The 18119-nt window shown below is 46.4% G+C and overlaps 1 protein-coding gene across 1 annotated transcript in view; it reads right to left on the reverse strand.

Annotated features, from left to right (window-relative positions):
• The window catches only part of LOC146179268 (uncharacterized), a 77486-nt gene that overhangs the window by 20734 nt on the left and 38633 nt on the right, over positions 1 to 18119 (reverse strand). The window contains exons 19-22 of the mRNA XM_084578939.1: positions 16109 to 16261; positions 15401 to 15653; positions 11075 to 11244; positions 8234 to 8482 (exon numbers count right to left, since the gene is read on the reverse strand). Coding sequence (XP_084435065.1) covers positions 8234 to 8482; positions 11075 to 11244; positions 15401 to 15653; positions 16109 to 16261 — 825 coding nt within the window. The remainder of the gene's footprint in view (positions 1 to 8233; positions 8483 to 11074; positions 11245 to 15400; positions 15654 to 16108; positions 16262 to 18119) is intronic.

The following is an 18119-nucleotide window of genomic DNA, read 5'->3' on the forward strand; positions in this document are numbered from 1 at the left end:
CAAAAATAAAGTTTCAAATGGCCTGCTGCTACCTCGTAGAGTTCGTTCTTAATTTTCAAGTTTAAGAAAATATGACAGTTACTGGTACAAAGGCAGTAACCCTCATGATGCTCAGGTCATCACAGATCAGCCACATCTGGCCAGGGACTGCTAGCATTGATCAGTGGCCGGCCATTTTATTGGACTCCGCAGGACCCGGGAATGGTCCGAATAATCGAACAGACCGAAAAATCAGTGAACTTAAAAAATAAAAAAAAGCACTTTTCTGGGAAAAAGCAGCTCTACAAATCAATAACTTCGCCGCTCCCCTTGTTTCGTCTATATGTTGACAATAGGAAGTTATTGTATAGCGCGATCCGCTACTGTGATCAGCTTCCGCACGTCATCTCCACACCAGTGCGGTCTGATGCGGCGGGCCCGGCCGCCAGTGCGGAGACACTGACTGGTCCCGACGCGGTAGGCGTGCGCGCTGCCGGGAAGCACATAACTCGCTCAAAATGGTCACCACATGCGCAGTGGTGCTCTGCAGAAGCAGATCATATTTAAGCTGTAACCACTATAAATAATCACAATAACATTCAGTTTTCATTTTCATGGTTAACAACAGTAGCAACGACTGCGAGGTGGAACTCGCGAGGGGGGACGAGAGCTTATGTGAATGCACCGCCCCACTCCCCTCCCTCCACTTTTTCTCGCAGTGGGTGACAGCATTGGACTGCTCCACGGTGGACGGTGCTCACGCTCTATTTCTTTATCCAACTGCGTGAGGATTCCCTTTTGCTATTGCCTCCGATGACAACTATGCACACAGAGCCAAGCTAGCTCGTCTAAATAGCTCGGTTTAGATTCGGTTCGCCTGAGCTTTCACGGACGCGCAAAACCAGGCTGTTTGCGACAGCGATGTCTGCTCGCGTCTATTTCATGCCGAAAAAAAAAAAAGCCTTCGGCCAAAGACACAATCTCACATTATTGCTGGCACCAAATTTGGTCCGAAAAATCGAACTTTTGGACAGCATAGGGTCCGAAATATTGGTCGTGAAAATGTTAATTTTTCTATGGGGCATGTGACGGTTCCTGAATGAAGTCTGAATACTGCGCTAGTTCGAACTATTGGAGTCCTCAGAAAAATCAGTCGGCTACTGCATTCGATCACTGCATTTCAACCAGCACTGACTCGCTACTAGGAACATCTATTCCCTGATTCTGATCACTTCGCAGGTTGCAGTAAGCAGCAATCGTAGCATAAATCTGTCAAAATACATCGGCCAATGCCTTACAAGCCTTATGAAACAGCTTACCTTCCTGTGCATAATAGCGGAACCAATGGGAACCAATGGGAACCAATGACAAGAAAACACTTTTTAAAGTCGCACACTATGCTTTTCACTCATGGCACAGATTGTAGATTACACGCATAATTTATTTGGCTGCAGTGGGTGACAAGTACAATGTAAGCATGCATATATGTCTTTAACTAAAGAAAATGAAGAGGATTGCAAAGGCTTCACATTCCACCTCGTAGAAATGGGAACCAATGGGAACCAATGACAAGATAACACTTTTTAAAGTAGCACACTATGCTTTTCACTCATGGCACAGATTGTAGATTACATGCACAATTTATTTGGCTGCAGTGGGTGACAAGTACAATGTAAGCATGCATATATGTCTTTAACAAGAAAATGAAGAGGATTGCAAAGGCTTCACATTCCACCTCGTAGAGACAGCACACCAGCCTCTTCATAACTTATGCGAATATAGTCAACGACCGAATTTTCGGACGTCCAAATTTTCGGACATGCGCGATATTCCAGACGTCTTCACGGCACCGCCAAGAGCCCCAAAGAATCAATGTATAAGGGCATCTGAAATTTCGGACGCTCGAACCCACCGCCATGCAATTTTTCGGACTTTTTGACGCGACAGAAGGTCTAAAACCGCAACTGCGCGAAAAGGAACATCATACTGCAATGTCACGGAAGAGAAAGGCGCTGACCTTTAAAGACAAATTGGAAATTTTAAATAAGGTGGACAAAGAGCCCAAGAAAAGGCGCACTGACATGGCCAAGGAGCTAGGCCTGCCGATGTCAACGTTACAAATCGTTGGTATCTTTGGTCGTTGGTCAGCGCGACCAAACTATGCAGAATGTGCAGCACTTCGCGATGAATTCTAAAGAAGCCAAAACTGCCCACTATGTGAAGTTGGAAGAGGTTCTTCTAACGTGGTTCAGAGAGGTCACGGCGGCCGGCGTCAACATCGACGGAAAAGTGCTTCGTGAGAAGGCAGCGGGCATCGCACTCACACTTGGAATTGGTGACTTTCAGGCCTCCGGTGGATGGATTCACTTTCCTGCAAGACCGTTTGTGGCGAAGGAAAAAAAGTCGATGCATCCGCCGTGGAAGACTGGATGACAACCACACTGCCGTCTTACATAGCGGGATATGAGGCACGTGATGTTTTTAATGTAGATGAAGCAGGGCTGTTTTACAATCTCCAGCCCGAAAAAAGTTTGTGCTTTAAAGGTGATGCCTGCCGGGGTGGACAAAAGAGCAAACAACGTATCACAGTTTTGTTTTGTTGCAACGCCGGTGGATCGGAAAAGATGCCGCTGACAGTCATTGGCAAATATCAAAAGCCCCGATGCTTTAAGGCAGCCGGTCGATTGCCCTGCGTCTACAAGGCGAACAAAAAAGCATGGATGACGTCTTCTTTGTTTATGGAATTCGTCATGTACCTCGACCGCAAGATGTCTTGCCACAACAGAAAAATAGTTTTGCTGCTGGACCAGTGCACCGCCCATCCAAAACAAATGACACTACAGAGTGTTAAGGTGGTGTTCTTGCCCCCGAACGCAACAAGTCATTTGCCACCACTGGATGCTGGGATTATAAGGAATGTTAAGCACCATTTCAAAGCTTTGTTGGTGCGCCGCCTCCTCGCGAAGATTGAAAGGAAGGACGCGAATCTCCAGATCACTCTTCTGGACGCTGTGCATTTTCTTGCAATTGCCTGGGATTGCGTCGTTCCTACGACCATCGCCAATTGTTTAGCGAAGTGTGGGGTTTTCAAATCCGCTCTGGCTACTGCCTCGCAAGTGCCAGACCCGATTCCCATCGATGTCTGGAATCAACTTGACGTCGACTGTTGCGTCGACGATTTCGTCACCGTGGACGACGACCTCGCCACCTGTGGTGTCCGCACGGTTGAAGATATTGCGGAGGAAGCGTCATCACAGCCTGGCATTCCATCCAGTGACGAAGATGACGACGACCAAAGCGTTGATGACCCACCGCCGACGGCAGCAGAAACGATGCACGCCATCGATGTTCTGCGGTGCGGGAGAAGACAGCGGCCCAATTTTTCAGTTTTCAAAACTCTGTTATCAAATTTCGCAGAAAAGAAGGTGCAGAAGGATGTACGCAATTTCTTTCAACGAAAATAAATATTTCGTACCTGTTGGAAGGCTTGAAAACAGATTTTGCTCGTTTTTTGGTGATACGAAATTTCGGGTGATACAGTCGAGCCCACTTATAACGACCCCACTTAAGACGAACTTTCGCTTATAACGAACGAGACTGGAGCAACCGCCAAAATATACATTACTTCAATGCACAAGATCGCACGTATAACGAACGTCCATGAGCGCTGCCGATCGGTTACAGCGAACGGACGGCGTAAACCCGGCACCCCGATACGAGATAACGATGGGCTCCCATCCCTTTTGGTCTGTTTTCGCAATCCTCCTTGCAAGCGAGCTACCCTTTGCTCGCCGACGCGCACTGCCTACGAGTGTCGGCGCGTGGTGTGGCCTCCAAGGCCACGCTGCCGCCCCTCCTCGCAACTCTTCTCTCTCCGCCCCTCCTCGCAACTCCGCTCCCCTCTCCTCTCGCCATTCCCTCGTCTTCGCCCGTCTCCACGGTGCCGGCCGCCGGCATAGTCTTCGAAGTTTCGTCGTTTCGTTTCCTGGCTGTTCCATTGAGCGGCCGTGCCAGGGGCGCGGGGCGCCAGGAGGCAGGCCTCTCCATACGCTAGCGGTTGTACTGTTTGCACGGGCGGACTGAATGCACAGCGGAGCGCGCATTCAGTACGGCGGTGACGGTTCGTGGCCTCCGAGATTTGCAGAGGTAATCTCGGAGGCCATGGGCGGTTGAAAGCAACTACGGTAGGAGCCAACAGGTGGCAGCCCTGACGCTCAGGGATGCCTCTCATTGGTCTCCCCGCTGCATACCATGCCCCGCTGTGTGTCCGTTCCGTTCCGTTCCATTCCTTAGGCACTTCCTCGCTTGCCTCGCGTGATTGTCGCACGTGCGCACGTGCTCAGTCAGTTGCGGCGCTTTGTTGTCATTTTCGTGTGTGTGGTGTGAGCGCTTCGTCTGTCGGGCCTGAGTCGTATAATTCAGGATGGCGGACGAGAATTGCCTGCCTCCAGCGGTCACGAAACGAAAAGCGCTGCACATGGCAACGAAGCGAGCAATTGTGACGGAACTGTCTCAAGGTGCTAAAAATTGGCGAAGAAGTACAACGTGTCGAAATCAACCATCTCGACAGTTCTGAAGAATAAGGAAAAGATCGCCAGCTCCGACGCCAACACAGCGGACAGAAAGCGCCTGCGGAAGGCCACCTATGCGGACGTAGAGGATGCGCTGCTGAAGTGGTTCGTCGACGCACGGGCTCGCAACATTCCGATAAGTGGACCAATGATGCTGGGCAAAGCCAAAGACTTCGCATTCCTACTAGATTTTCCCGACTTCTGCCCAGGCAATGGCTGGCTACATCGGTTCAAAGTGCGGCATGGGATTGTTTTTAAATCGATTTCGGTGAGGCGCGTTCGGTAAGTGACCAGGACGTTGCCAATTGGCTTGCAACAAACGAGCCATTATTGCAAGCTACGCGGAGCAGGATGTGTATAACGCAGATGAAACTGCATTATTTTATCAGATGCTTCCAGACAAGACGCACTCCATGAAAGGGGAGTCATGCGCTGGCGGTAAACATAGTAAAGTGCGCGTTACAGTTCTTCTGTGCACTAATATGAATGGCAGCGACCGGCGCATGCCGTTTGTAATCGGGAAAATCCAAGAAGCCCCGTTGCTTTCGGAACCATGTACCCGTGCGCTACAGGCACAATACTAAGTCCTGGATGACACGGGATTTATTCGCAGAGTGGCTGGGCGAGTTTGACCGCGACATGCAGAGGCAAAGCAGGCGCGTGCTGCTGTTGCTCGACAATTGCTCAGCGCACCACGTGCAAACGTCTCTGACGGCAGTGACTGTACTTTTCCTGCCGCCCAATACCACTTCTAAAGTGCAGCCTCTTGATTTGGGCATAATACGCTCCTTTAAGGCATCGTATAGGCGCCGCATTGTGCAGCGCTTGCTCATCGCCGTTGACCGTCCGGCCGCTAACTTGCCGCTCCGAGTTTCATTGTATTCAGCCCTTGAGATGGTGAAGGCGGCCTGGGCGGAGGTGACGACCGCTTGCGTGCGAAACTGTTTCCGCAAGGCCGGCTTCGTCGACGTAGTACCGGACGTCGGGCCTGATGCCTCCGATGATGATGATAATTCCGGCGGCGATTTGTGGCAGCGCGTCGTCGACTCCGACATGGGAGGCCCTGGTATTGGTTGGCAGGATTTTATTTCTGCAGATGAAGACTCGGATATTGCGGAACCGTGCACGGACGAAGGCATCGTTTCTGAAAAGCGGGCCGAGAGCGACGCGGAAGAATCAGATGAAGATGAAACGTCTGAGCCTGCACCCGTAAGCACGTCTGTAGCAATGGGCTATATAGAGGGCCTCAGACAACTTGTCTATGCCAAGGGACTCGGCGAAGAGCACGCTAGTGCTTTAAATAAACTGGAGATCGCCCTCATCGCATCTGCACTGCAGAAACAGACGAGCATCACAGACTTTTTTGCTAAGAAATAAATTTCGTGTTTTGACCGCCAACTTTTTTTTTTTTCTCTTTTTTAGTTTGTGGTCCAGTTACTACGAACTTCGGGATATAACGAACGGACGCCGCGTGACGCTCAGGTTCGTTATAAGCGGGCTCGACTGTACGAAAATTTTCGTCTCCCTTTGAGAGAAAGAGAGAAATAACATTTATTGCACCCGTCAAAAGGTTGGTGAGGATCCGAGGCGAAGCTCTGTCCCAACCATGTCCTCCCCCTCAGCCGTCGACCTGGATCCCTTGGATCTTAGCAGCGGCCAGGGCAAGATGGATGACTTCTCGTTGCCCTTTTTCATCCTGCTTGAGAAGTAGTGCCTCCCAGGACTCATCTGTTCGGTCAGGTTCTCCAAATCTAGGACACGTCCATATCATATGGATCATGTCCGCTATGCCATCGCAACGTTTGCACCTGGGGCTAAAAATTTCCAGGTGCCACTTGCTGTAAAGCTGGGGGTTCGGGAATACTCCAGTCTGTAGCTTACGCCACATAACCTCCTCGCTTTTGGTGAGTTGCTTACACGCTTTTGGTAGTACTGACCTGCCTAATTTGTAATGATTTAGGATACCTTGGTAGGTGTTAAGGTCATCGTCAAACTGCAGGGGCTCCTCATCGCGCAAGGGGTACGAGGTTGCGCATAAGTCGTCACTGGGATCCCGGAATGTAGCTAATCCTCGGGCCAGTACGTGCGCTTTCTCGTTCCCCCTCAACCCCTGGTGCGCCGGTGTCCAAATGAGCGCGACCTGCTCTGCCGGTGGTGAACCACTGGCCAACACTCTTGCTGCTATGGCCGAAATGCGGCCCGCGTCAAAGTTTCTAATCGCTGATTTCGAGTCTGTAACTATACAGTCGAGCCCACTTATAACAATACTCAAGTGCCAAGAAAATGTCATTGTTATAACCAATAATTGTTATAACCGGGTTTGCCAAAAAATGCAGTCAACATAAGGTTCAAAAATTTTAATCAAGCAGAAAAAAAGTTGTCCACTACTTAACAAAAAAACCATAGTCCGTGAGCTTCGCTTGCTTCACAGAAAGCTTATTAACATTGGTCTCGAGAGCATCTAATTGTTCGACGCGCTCAAGTGGAAGGCCCCTTGAAAAAACGAAGTCCCGGAGGGAATAAATCATATGCAGGGCCTCCTGTGAGGACACTACTTGGAGAGGCTGATCTGCGGTGTCGTCGTCATCGCTGTCGTTGCCCGCCGCTCGCACATTTTCCACGATTGCCGCGTCAGTGAGGATTTCGGACGTTTCCACATCTTCATCTGCATGCAGAAACTCATCCAGTCCCGGATCTGCCATTGTACGACGAGAAAGCAAAACGCCACAGGCGTTGCACACACACCACATGCACCCCACATGTATAAGCACTATGACGCCCGCCCGCACACAGCCGCCATCGCCACACAGAGAGTCGGTCGGGGCGGCGGCGGGGACGCGACCATGTGACGGAGCGCGGAGGTGGGGGGGAGGGGGGGGGGCAAGGGTAGAGAAACGGAGTGCTCTCCTCTCTTCGTATCGTGGGCACAGTCCACTCGTCTCGAGGGGTGGAAGGGTGACATGCGGAGCGAAATGCGCTCGCTTTGTGCGATTGCGAACGCTCGCGTTTTCGTCGGAATCACGCGTATTTTATTTTGAAGCTGGGTCACAGTAGCCAGTTTTAATCGTTATAACCGTTAGTGCGGCAACCCATCATTGTAGTAAATGAATTTTTTTACTATTGGATACATAGTAAATTTGACGGTGACATGGCTGTTCATTGTTATAGCCGATATATTGTAATAACCGGTATCGTTATAAGTGAGCTCGACTGTAATTTTGACCTGTTGTTGTGTTAGAGCTAGCGCGATGGCCACCTCTTCCGCCTCCGTTGTGGTCGAATTTCGGGTGCTGCAGCAAACTACCAAGCCCCCGTCTTCTCTAGTTGCTACTGAAACACGTCCCCTACCGTTCGTGCATTGTGCGGCATCTGTATATAAGACGTCCTGTCTTCCCTCAAAACGGGCTTGCAGCGCTGTTGCTCTATCACTCCTCCGGCTCTCATGGTAAACGGGGTGCATGTTTTTGGGGAGCGGAGGTATTTTTAATTTGTCCCTAACCTGTCTAGGTACTTTTTCTGTACGTCTGGAGCATGCTTTGAATTTCGTATCACCGAGATTCTACTGTAGTAGTATGAACATGGAGATCCCTCTGGTTCAAAGTGAATTCACTTGTTCACATGTGGAATGCAATGCCTTGAAGCAGTTCCTGTTAAAAATAAGCAATTAACGAAATGATGCTCACCCAGCCCACAAGCTCCTTTTTGAAGAAAAGGTTGTGCACCCTGAAGTCCGCTTGGAAACTCCAGCTGACGTCCCCATCTGGTGGCCGGACTCCACAGCAGTACACTTCAACCGCCAGGGGACGCAGCTGGGTGAGACCTAGTGGCAGCGGAATAAGCTGATCAGCAGGCACGCTGGACTGACCTCCGTAGTCTATGTGCGTCACAGTCACACTGGCTGGTGCATGGTCACCTGATGTAACTGAGGTCACCTGTAAACAGGCCATATACGCTGTCAAATAATTTTCATTCCTACGATCTTGGGGGAACATGTTGCTGAAAAAAAGATTCTGTGCAGCCAAGATATGCGAGTGAGATTCAAATGCTGTGTCTACACTCTTAATCTGGTTCTATATACGTTCCTGCTACAAGTGGAACTTGTAAAAAGTCCCATTTATATAACCGTAACTTTTTTTTAAAAGTTCCACTTATAACTAGAACCTATGTGGAGCCATATTAGGAGTGTACCGAATTAAATAAGCACAAATTGATTTCTGTAGCTTTCTCAGCAATGCAGTCTGAAATCAGAAAGCACAATCTGACACAGTTAAAGCACAGGTACACTGCACATGTTCTCACTAAAATTCCAAGTAACCCTGCCTACCCAATTCTGAGCTTCTACTGCTCTCTCGTGCTTCTGTATTATTCATTCCTAACCATGGACGTAACTTATGTAGATTTTTTTTCTTTCTTTTCTTTGCAGATTCATGCAAAAATTCTGAGTGCTTACTAGCTGATCTGTGTGGTGTGCAACATGGACGTGAGTCATAGAGAAGTATGCATGCAAACACTTGTGTCACTTCATGTCTTCACAGCATACAGTACTACACAGTGAAGCTAAGCACAAAAAAAAACGTTAATGATTTTGTTAATAAAAAGAAAGAAAAACAATTTGTACTGCTATAGATTTTAAAGCAACATTAACTGACAACTAGAGATACTGAAGCTGAGCCGAAGCACATTCTCTCTTCCCATGCAGCAGAGCATAGTTCTCTCTGAAACCATGGTATGTATGCTGTAAATATTCATTATTTATGGTGCACTTCTCAAAGAACCGCTATGTTTTAACATTTGCAGTCAAAGGAAAAAAAAAATGGCAGTATAGTTTAGCTCTGGTTAAACCTGGTAAGTTGCACAAGCAATACTGCAATGGTTGTGCTTAAGGTTCAGCATGTAGTGTAGGTGTTAGGTCATTCTTATGAAATAAGTGATCACACACTGAACACACGCTCCCTAATGAATTATGCATGAAATGGCGGTGAAACACCCGCGTCGCAGAATCACATTCACCAACCCATCGAGCATAGTCAAAACGTCTTTGCTCTTCCATGTCCCGAGTCTGGACGATCAGGCCAGCAGCAGGAGCCAAAGATTTACATCTTTTCTTCAAACGTGCGGCTTTCATCTACTCGGTCTCTTCTGCATGTTGTCTTTTAAGCTCTTCACACCGTTTTGCCTGTCTGGCAGCATCGCGAACTCATTCTTTCTCAAGCCTTTCTCTCGTTCTTCAGCAGTCTCCTGAGCACGTCGTTGCCGCCTGGTTGCATTCCGCAGTTCTTGGCTACTCTGCGATTCTTGTCGTCCTGTTGTTGATGCCAAGTCATCACTGTCCAAGGCATTCTGAAGACTCCATCCAGGAACATCACCAGACGTACAAATGTCTAGAGGTGCACGACGCGCTCGTCTAGCAGCATCTTGCGCTCACCGTTTTGCTAGCTGTTGTTCACATTCTTCAGTAATCTCTTGAGCTCGTTGCCATTTTCTGGATTCGCCGCATCGCCGATGCTTCTCCTTGTAGCAACTGATTTACCCTGACGTGAACTCCTATTTCTCTCTTTTCACTTTCACTCCTATTAGCGATCGTCTTTTTATTACTGTGCAATTCCTTACCCTGGGCGGTGGCTGTCCGACCCTTGGACCCTGAGTGGTGCGTCCCGACACCGTAGTCCCGACCACTGCTTTAACGCACGTACCTGGATTTCGACGCGCGCATGCCACATCGGACCTTGCTCGCATCACGTGCGATCTGTGAAATGCCAGGAATGCGAAGTGCGTGAGGACGGGAGTGAGCGGAGCATTAGCATGGAGAGCGGACTTTTTTTTCACATCTTTTTTTCGTTCTAATGCAAACACTCCCCCCTTCCTCCCTTCCCTTACGACGCGGTTCAGATGTCGACGCAGCTGCGGCTAAAGTCAAGTGTGGCGTCCCCCGGGGATACGCGACGGCTCTAATCCTAGCGCAGTAGTATTGCTTACACAATAGAAAACTAATTTTCCCTTGATTACAAAATGAACCTGCTCGAGTACACCTTCTAAGCAAACTGCATTACAGTACTGATGTCCCAGGTCTCGCAAGAGTATTCTTTTGCCACAATTGTAATTTGCAAACTAGAGCACGTGGGAGTCCAATACGCTCCTGAATCTTGCTGCTGCAGAGCGAACTTCATCATATGATCATGATTTAAGCATCTTCTGAAATATAAAACTCCAAACGGACATTTGTTATTACTATCTCATTGAACTTAACATCATACTACCTGAGATTAAATACCTCATTAAACGGATCAAAGATCAATTAATGCTACATCTGCCAGTATTACATATAAAATTGAATTTTGTGGTGGCAATAATTTTAACCATGCAGGTTTTAATTAATGTCATGTAATTAAAGTTGCATAACTATTTATTATCAGAAGTGAAAATGTGATGAATGCAAAAAAATTTTTACAATGTCACTGATTTTCTGCGAGTCTATCACGTTAGACAAAAGCAGGAAGGATGGCCAAAATGGCATCAATTCTCACCAACACCCTCTGGAAGTGGTCAGTGCCGCACTGCAAACCATATACTTGGCCAGCCATGGGTACAGCTTCTCTATCCAAAGGAGTGCAGTTTTCAGACTTTGACAGGTAGTTGTTCAGGGCTGACACAGTGTCGTAAGGCTCCATGTTCTTTTTCCCTTCAGGCTTGCTCTCTGAGAGAAGGATGCAGAAACCGATGAACTCACCGTACAGAGAATAAAAAGGAATCTTTAACTAGTGTACCACCAGAAAGCAACTATGAGGAAGGAAACAGCAACAAGCAGTTAGCTGTATCTTATCACTTAAAGAGGTTAGGGGTGTTCGAATATCAAATTTTGCTAATATGAATTGAATACGAATATAAGGGGGAAAAATACCTTTGACTGTCGAATCAAATATTGATTATATGAACGGTGAAAAAAAAATAGTAAACACTGTTTCGTTTATTTGCAAAATAGCATGTCTTTTGCAAATAAAATTCAATTAGAAATGCACAAAAGTGTTCATCCTACTGAAACATCCAGTACAGATTTTATACAAGACTGTGTAGACCGTTTTTTTGTTGTTGTTGTTTTCATTTTTTTCTGTACAGGAAAGACCTCCATAAAACTGGGTGGAGCAGTTATACCACAGCTGAATTGAGTATACTCCCAAATTAAGCCTTCAAGGAAACCGAAAAAAATGTCCGATTTAACTTAAAATTTCAAAGCATCAAATGGGCATCAAAAAGCTGCCCGCAAGGGGTCTTTAAGGAAAATAAAGTGATGTGATGTGATGTGATGTGATAACAACCATTTTCATCACAGTAATATCTGATGAACCCCTGCATGATAGATGTCTACATTTGAGATGAATCCAAAGTCAAAATGACATTTTTCCCCCATGTGTCCAGAGGTTTGCTCTGCGCAGTTTCAGGAAGGCACGTCAGTCACAAAAGGGAAGCTCCCCATTCACAAAATGGCCCCGTTGCATTTTGAGGATGCAATGAAGCTTGCAGAGCGGTGAAAGCACGGTGAATTCGAAAATTTTCGCAGTATTCCAGGAGCGTAGCCAGAGGGATGAGCTTATGGGGTTTTAGCTCAGCTGACTCTGTCTGGGTTTCGTGACAATGCCCTTGCACTTGGAGTTGCATAACGCAATTGGGGAGCCCCCATCAGAGCACAAGATTTCCAGGCCGCTTCAATGGCAAGCTGGCTCGTCGCAGCAGCAGCGGAATCTATGGAGCGAATGAATTTCAATTTCAAAACTTTACGGGTACAAAGTCCTCATAAACTTTTCACACAAAGGAGGCGACCTTTCTAAAGTCGTACATCTCACCACACAATGAGGCAAGTCACACCATCAGACAAGCTTACAAAGCATATGCAGCAAGGCCAACTTCCTCTGACGCTGCTGCCTTCTCTCTTTCAGGGCCCTTGTATGCTCTGAATCTTGGTGCTTTTAGCAACTGTACATGCTTGAGCGCAAACACTGTCGAAGTGGTCCCCTGAAAATCCGTGTTTTCGCAACACCTTACTCCCTTAGTGCACAACTACATGTTGCATTCTAATCAGTGTTATAGGCACACTGGAGAAAATTGCAGGTAATCTGTTCGCATACAGGTCCGTCAGGAAGACTGCAGCTTCGAGCTAACATTAATTGCATGCGCGAAAACAGGCTGCGATGCGCTTTCTGTTCCGCATAAAATAATTTTTCTGTGAAACAATAGATTCGCATGCCTCGATCTTACTTGATCTAATGCAATTTTTTTCCTTCCTTCGAGGTCTGACAAGACAAAGCATTTCAGTAATTTATTCGTAAAAATATCAACGTTTTCACCTGCGCCAAAGCGTCAATGTCAAAACACTGATCCAGCGAACATTACTATATTGTTCTTATTTTTTTTTACATACTCTGACTTGTTTTATAGAGTCTCTTCAATTTTCTTGTTCTCTCTATCCACGAGAATCGAGAGCCAGCCAGATTGAGTGAGCGCATGTGTTTTTCTTGTGTTGCCCCTACCACTGCATGGTGCACTTGGTGCGTTCGTTTTCTCTAGCCGAGTGAATCTGAGTCTAGCAGTGTTTTTGGCGCCTAGTGGCTAACAGACGAGAGACAAACAACGGTTGCTCAAAGCCCTCGATGTAGGGACTCAATAAGTTGCAGCGCACTCGATTGAAGACGCCACCTCCATTATACGATGAGGAAACAGTGCGCCTTGTGATCTTCGCCTTGTTCGCCGCTTAGTTCATCTTGAAGCGAGAGGCAGCACGAAAGTACATGCTGCTGTCGCTCTTGCTCACACCAGCGTTTTCATAGAGTGTCCGCGGTGATGAATATGTGCATATGTTTGTGCGTGCGTGACGCCTTGCTTGTTGATTCAGCTGTCTAATGTATTGCTATCGCATAAATTGCTATGCCCTTCCAGCGAAACCATGACTTCTTTATTTTCTAAACATGACCCGCAATGCATCAAACTACACCATGGCCACAGATTGGCATCAACTACAGCATGGCCACAGATTAAGTCATTTATTTATGAGGCAGGCAAATAATTTCAAATAGGTAACTACTTGTTTATCATAAAAAATACTGACAGCTTCACAACTCGAATTGACCCTCACGAATGACTGGCTGGCATGACCCGCAATGCATCAAACTACACCATGGCCACAGATTGGCATCAACTACATCATGGCCACAGATTAAGTCATTTATTTATGAGGCAGGCAAATAATTTCAAATAGGTAACTACTTGTTTATCATAAAAAATACTGACAGCTTCACAACTCGAATTGACCCTCACGAATGACTGGCTGGCAATCTACTGTATATTAGCGCTCGAATAACCAGTATTTAAAAAAAATATTCAGGAGCAGGATGGTTGTGATAGCCTACATATATATTGCTACGAAGACAACAAAGCGGCAGTGGCGTGGGGCGGCGCGTTCGCGCTGGGCCCGCTGACCATGAGATGTGCTTTTTCTTAAAAAAGCACATCTCATCGTCATGCGATCATATTGTTCTGTTCCTACCATGCCACCACGTAACAATATTTTGCAAAACATGTACTGAGCTCAAGTAATAGTTTTATCCTGCAAAACATTTTCTAATTAGCTACCGGCTTTTATTTCTTGAGTCCACGCAACACCCTTCTTTAATTTTGGGTGCAGAATATTTATCGTCACTGCACAGGCGGTTATAATACACATTTTGTTATTGATTCCTCCTCAATTATTACATTCATATGGTGCTGTCGCGACCGCAGCATATGGCCCTAGTACATATTTATGACTTTTGAGATCGTAGTTTTGTTCTCGCCTGGATCGTCAGTCTTTATATGAATAAGGTTTACTATCTGTGATTGCGCAACATGCTTAATTGCCTTGTTTAACACATTATGTACAGTGACTTTCATTTAGATACATAGATTTATTCGAGACGTATACATATATTTAAACATCTTTTTGTGAGGTTTCCTGTATGCATGCAGTGAAACTCTCTATGAGTCTATATCAAGCTGTATCTTCACGTTTGAAATATTCGACTGTATCTTCACATTTTTAGTGTGCACATGCAGCACTCCTGCCTTTTATACGTGCTCACTGTTGATAGTACAATTTTGGTGCAGTTACGTAGCACTATCGGTGACAGCTGCTCCTGTGCAATAAACTCGAATATAGGACAGCGCGATTGACATTTTCCCCTAGCCGTTACATATGTGCCAAAATCTAAACAAGGTTCTTGAATGACAATGATTTATTAAAATATTTGTCCTCAACTTGTTCGCTGCATGGCCTTTACGTTTTTTACGTTTGCTGATCTCCAACCGATACAGTTCTAAAGTTAATATGCCACTTTCTTTACTTATTAAACAGCAAAAACATGGCAGCACTGACATTTCTGCCACAATTTTGGGGACATTCAGCAGCTGCTTATAAGAAAAAGTGCATATTTTACTTGTCTTGACAGCGAGCGGCATTCAAGAATCACTTTGCAGAATCTAATATGCAATGGCAATGACAACGCATTTATTATCCATGTATGTGATCCCTCGACAAATTCTATACGGAGAGGGCCGCGCAGCAACGTCGGCCGCCCTCAAACAAAATTTCTCACTATGCCACTGCTGTACTTGGTAATTTTCGAATATTTGGAAAACTGGGAATGTGAATTTTTTTTTTCGAATACAAATATGAACCCAAATCTAATGTAGATTCATATTCGAAATTTCTAATATTTGCACGCCCCTCCTTAAAATTCTTCCTGCGCACAAACGAATGACAAAAAGAAACGAAATAGAGCAGATCGAAGTCTGTTAATAAAAAATGCAGTGTGAAATGTTCAAACCTGTGTCACCGGACGTCGATCCCGACGATGTGCCCCAGTACTGCAGAATCCATGCGTAAAAGTGCGATGCGCTCATCACCTTGGTGATCAGCAGGCGGACCTTGCCTTCGGAAGGTAGGTCAGACCAGAGTGGCGCGTGGTCGGCCTGAGGCAAGAAGTGGTGGCGGTAGGAACAGCGCATCCGTCCTTCTTCACACTGCCCAAAGGACTTTATGTTCGGACACAACGCCACCCTGGCGTCGGCTAAAGTTCTCTGAAAACGGGGAGACGAATTCAGGTCAGTAAGTGTGCCAATTAAATGCGCACGAACCTGAACAACAAATGGTCTTCGAAATTCTCAAATAGGTTAAAGTGATTACTAGTAAAACTAGTAATTATTACCCTAACCTGTCCTCCTGGCTCGGACGTCCGGAGCTGCCAACTGCCAATAGATTGGCATAAGTGGAACAATGAAATATGCGAGCGTGTGCAGGAATTACTGCCAATTCTAAAATAAACCTGGCATCTCAAATTGCAAGCATCCTTCACTTTTTATTTTGTGCTGAGACAATATAGATTGCTTCAACATCTATAGCTACAGCGTAATACAGACTGCATGGCAAGAACAGAAAAAAATGCAACTATAAAAACTGCTCCATGCTTAACTAAAGTAAGCAACCAAAAAAAGAAAAAAGAAAGCCCGAACTTTTCTGACAAGTTTTAACTTACAATCTGCTCCTCGTCAGCAAGCTCTTTCAGTCCATCAGGAATCTCGCTGCCCAATCTTCTCAGGAACTCCACAAGCTGCACGGAACAGTTTCTGTCATCTCTTGATACTATAAAGTAGGAAACTGGTCCTTCAGGTGCGTGTACAGTGTCTTCCTGAAACAAACGGAGAAAAAAAAACGGGGATTTATAGTTTTTGTGGCTGACCACAGGCTTTGACTTCATAACTTCATCAGCATTCAAGAACTCAAGCCTGCCCGTTTTAAACCTTCAGTTAGCACGAACTTCACAGCTCTGCACTAGAGCTAGTTAAGTTTTCAGCGCCTCCTGAAACCAAGATTAAAAATCAAGTGCCACTTTTGACTAGGCCAACTTTTCTTCCATGTATAGCAAGGTACGCAGTACATTAACATGTCATAATACATGAGAAGAAGGGACATTCCTGGGGTACCCGATAAAGGTGTTGAGACAAAGCCTGAAAATTTTATGAAAACATGAAATTAGATATTAGATGTGGAATCACCAAGCATTTACAGCTACAGTAGTACCACCAACTAAATAATTTAAACATACCTTCTCAATTTTTTCTGTCACCCTCAGGAAAAGAAGCATGAGGTGTCCTCGATAAATGCAAAGACAGCAATGACAGAACAAATAGAGCGATGTGCCGAAGAAAAAAAAGTGTTGAAGCCTGCTATCCTAAAAAGTGCAAACAATGCAACCTACACAAGGGTTGAGATCACCGAATGTGCATTCTGACACAAGCGCACATGTAATTTAAGACCACACAGTCTGTGCCCACCAGCTTTCAACTAGTACAACCAATCAACACCAATGCATATACAGTCAAACCCGAATATATCGAACACGGATATATAGAATCTTTGGTTATATCGAACTCACGAAATATCCCCTTGAAAATCTCATGTAAAAATATAGGAAAGCCGCGTCATATATAAGAACTCAATTTCACCGGTCGTTCGATTTATCGAACTCTGCACCATGCACTCGAAAGTGTGCCTTCCCCAAAGACGATCGCATCACCCTCGGCCGTTTGCCGCGTGGCGTTTTCAAGCCACGCGCGGAAGGAATGAGAGGGGACAGTTCGGCGACGGCTGGTCTAGGGCAGCGCCGTGCCCATTCCCCAAAAAAGCGCGCATCTGCGGTTATCGTTTCCTGTGCCAGCACGTGATGTTTGCAAGCTATGTGCGTGAATGAACCAGAGAACCGGTGGGAACAAGAGGGGAAAAACGCAATAGAGCAAAGCGCAAGGGTGTGCCCATTCTTTTGCCGAGCTATCTCTCTCCTTCCTCTTACCCCCGGCCTTCGTTCGCAGTAGCACGCGCTACGCATGCGCCAAGCCAGCTCAGCCCATTTTCAGACAGAACGTCGGACACTTTCTCCATCTTGTGTTGTAAACCCTCTATGCGCGGCGGCTGACGTGGCTATGGCGCCTGCGGAAGTGGCGGATATCTCTCTCTCTTTTTTTTTTGGGGGGGGGAGAGTCGTCCATTTTTATCGTTGTTCTGTACGCGCGGCATAGTGTAAGATATGGCGGCTGCAGACGTTAAGAAGGGACAGTTGATTGTTGTTTTTTTTGCAGGAGTCGTTTATCCTTGCATATATGAATCAAGGAAAGCACACGGTCAGCTGTGATCATGACACCGGCTTTTAGCATTTTTTGCTTCAAACAGCATTTGCAGCTATCACGCTTTCCAATGATTTTGTGACAGTGGAATACGCTTGCCCTAAGCGCGGCGTGATAAATCGAACCAGGCTTGTGCAATCAAGTCATCACGGGCACTCTGCCAAGTTTGCTTCCCGCGACTGCAGGAGCTATCAAAAGATAAACACACCATGACGTTATCGCTGCGCAGCATCTTGGCATGCTGCCAAGAAATGAGCTGTGGATGAGACGACCGAAACCACGGAGCGAGAAATCTTTAGGAGTGGAAACTACGCTGTTCGCGGCGACCAAAAAAGATCACTAGCCTGCGGCGCCTGTCGGTGTGGA

This window comes from Amblyomma maculatum, chromosome 9 (assembly GCF_055883805.1).
Source record: "Amblyomma maculatum isolate TAMU_Amacu chromosome 9, ASM5588380v1, whole genome shotgun sequence".
NCBI lineage: Eukaryota > Metazoa > Arthropoda > Arachnida > Ixodida > Ixodidae > Amblyomma > Amblyomma maculatum.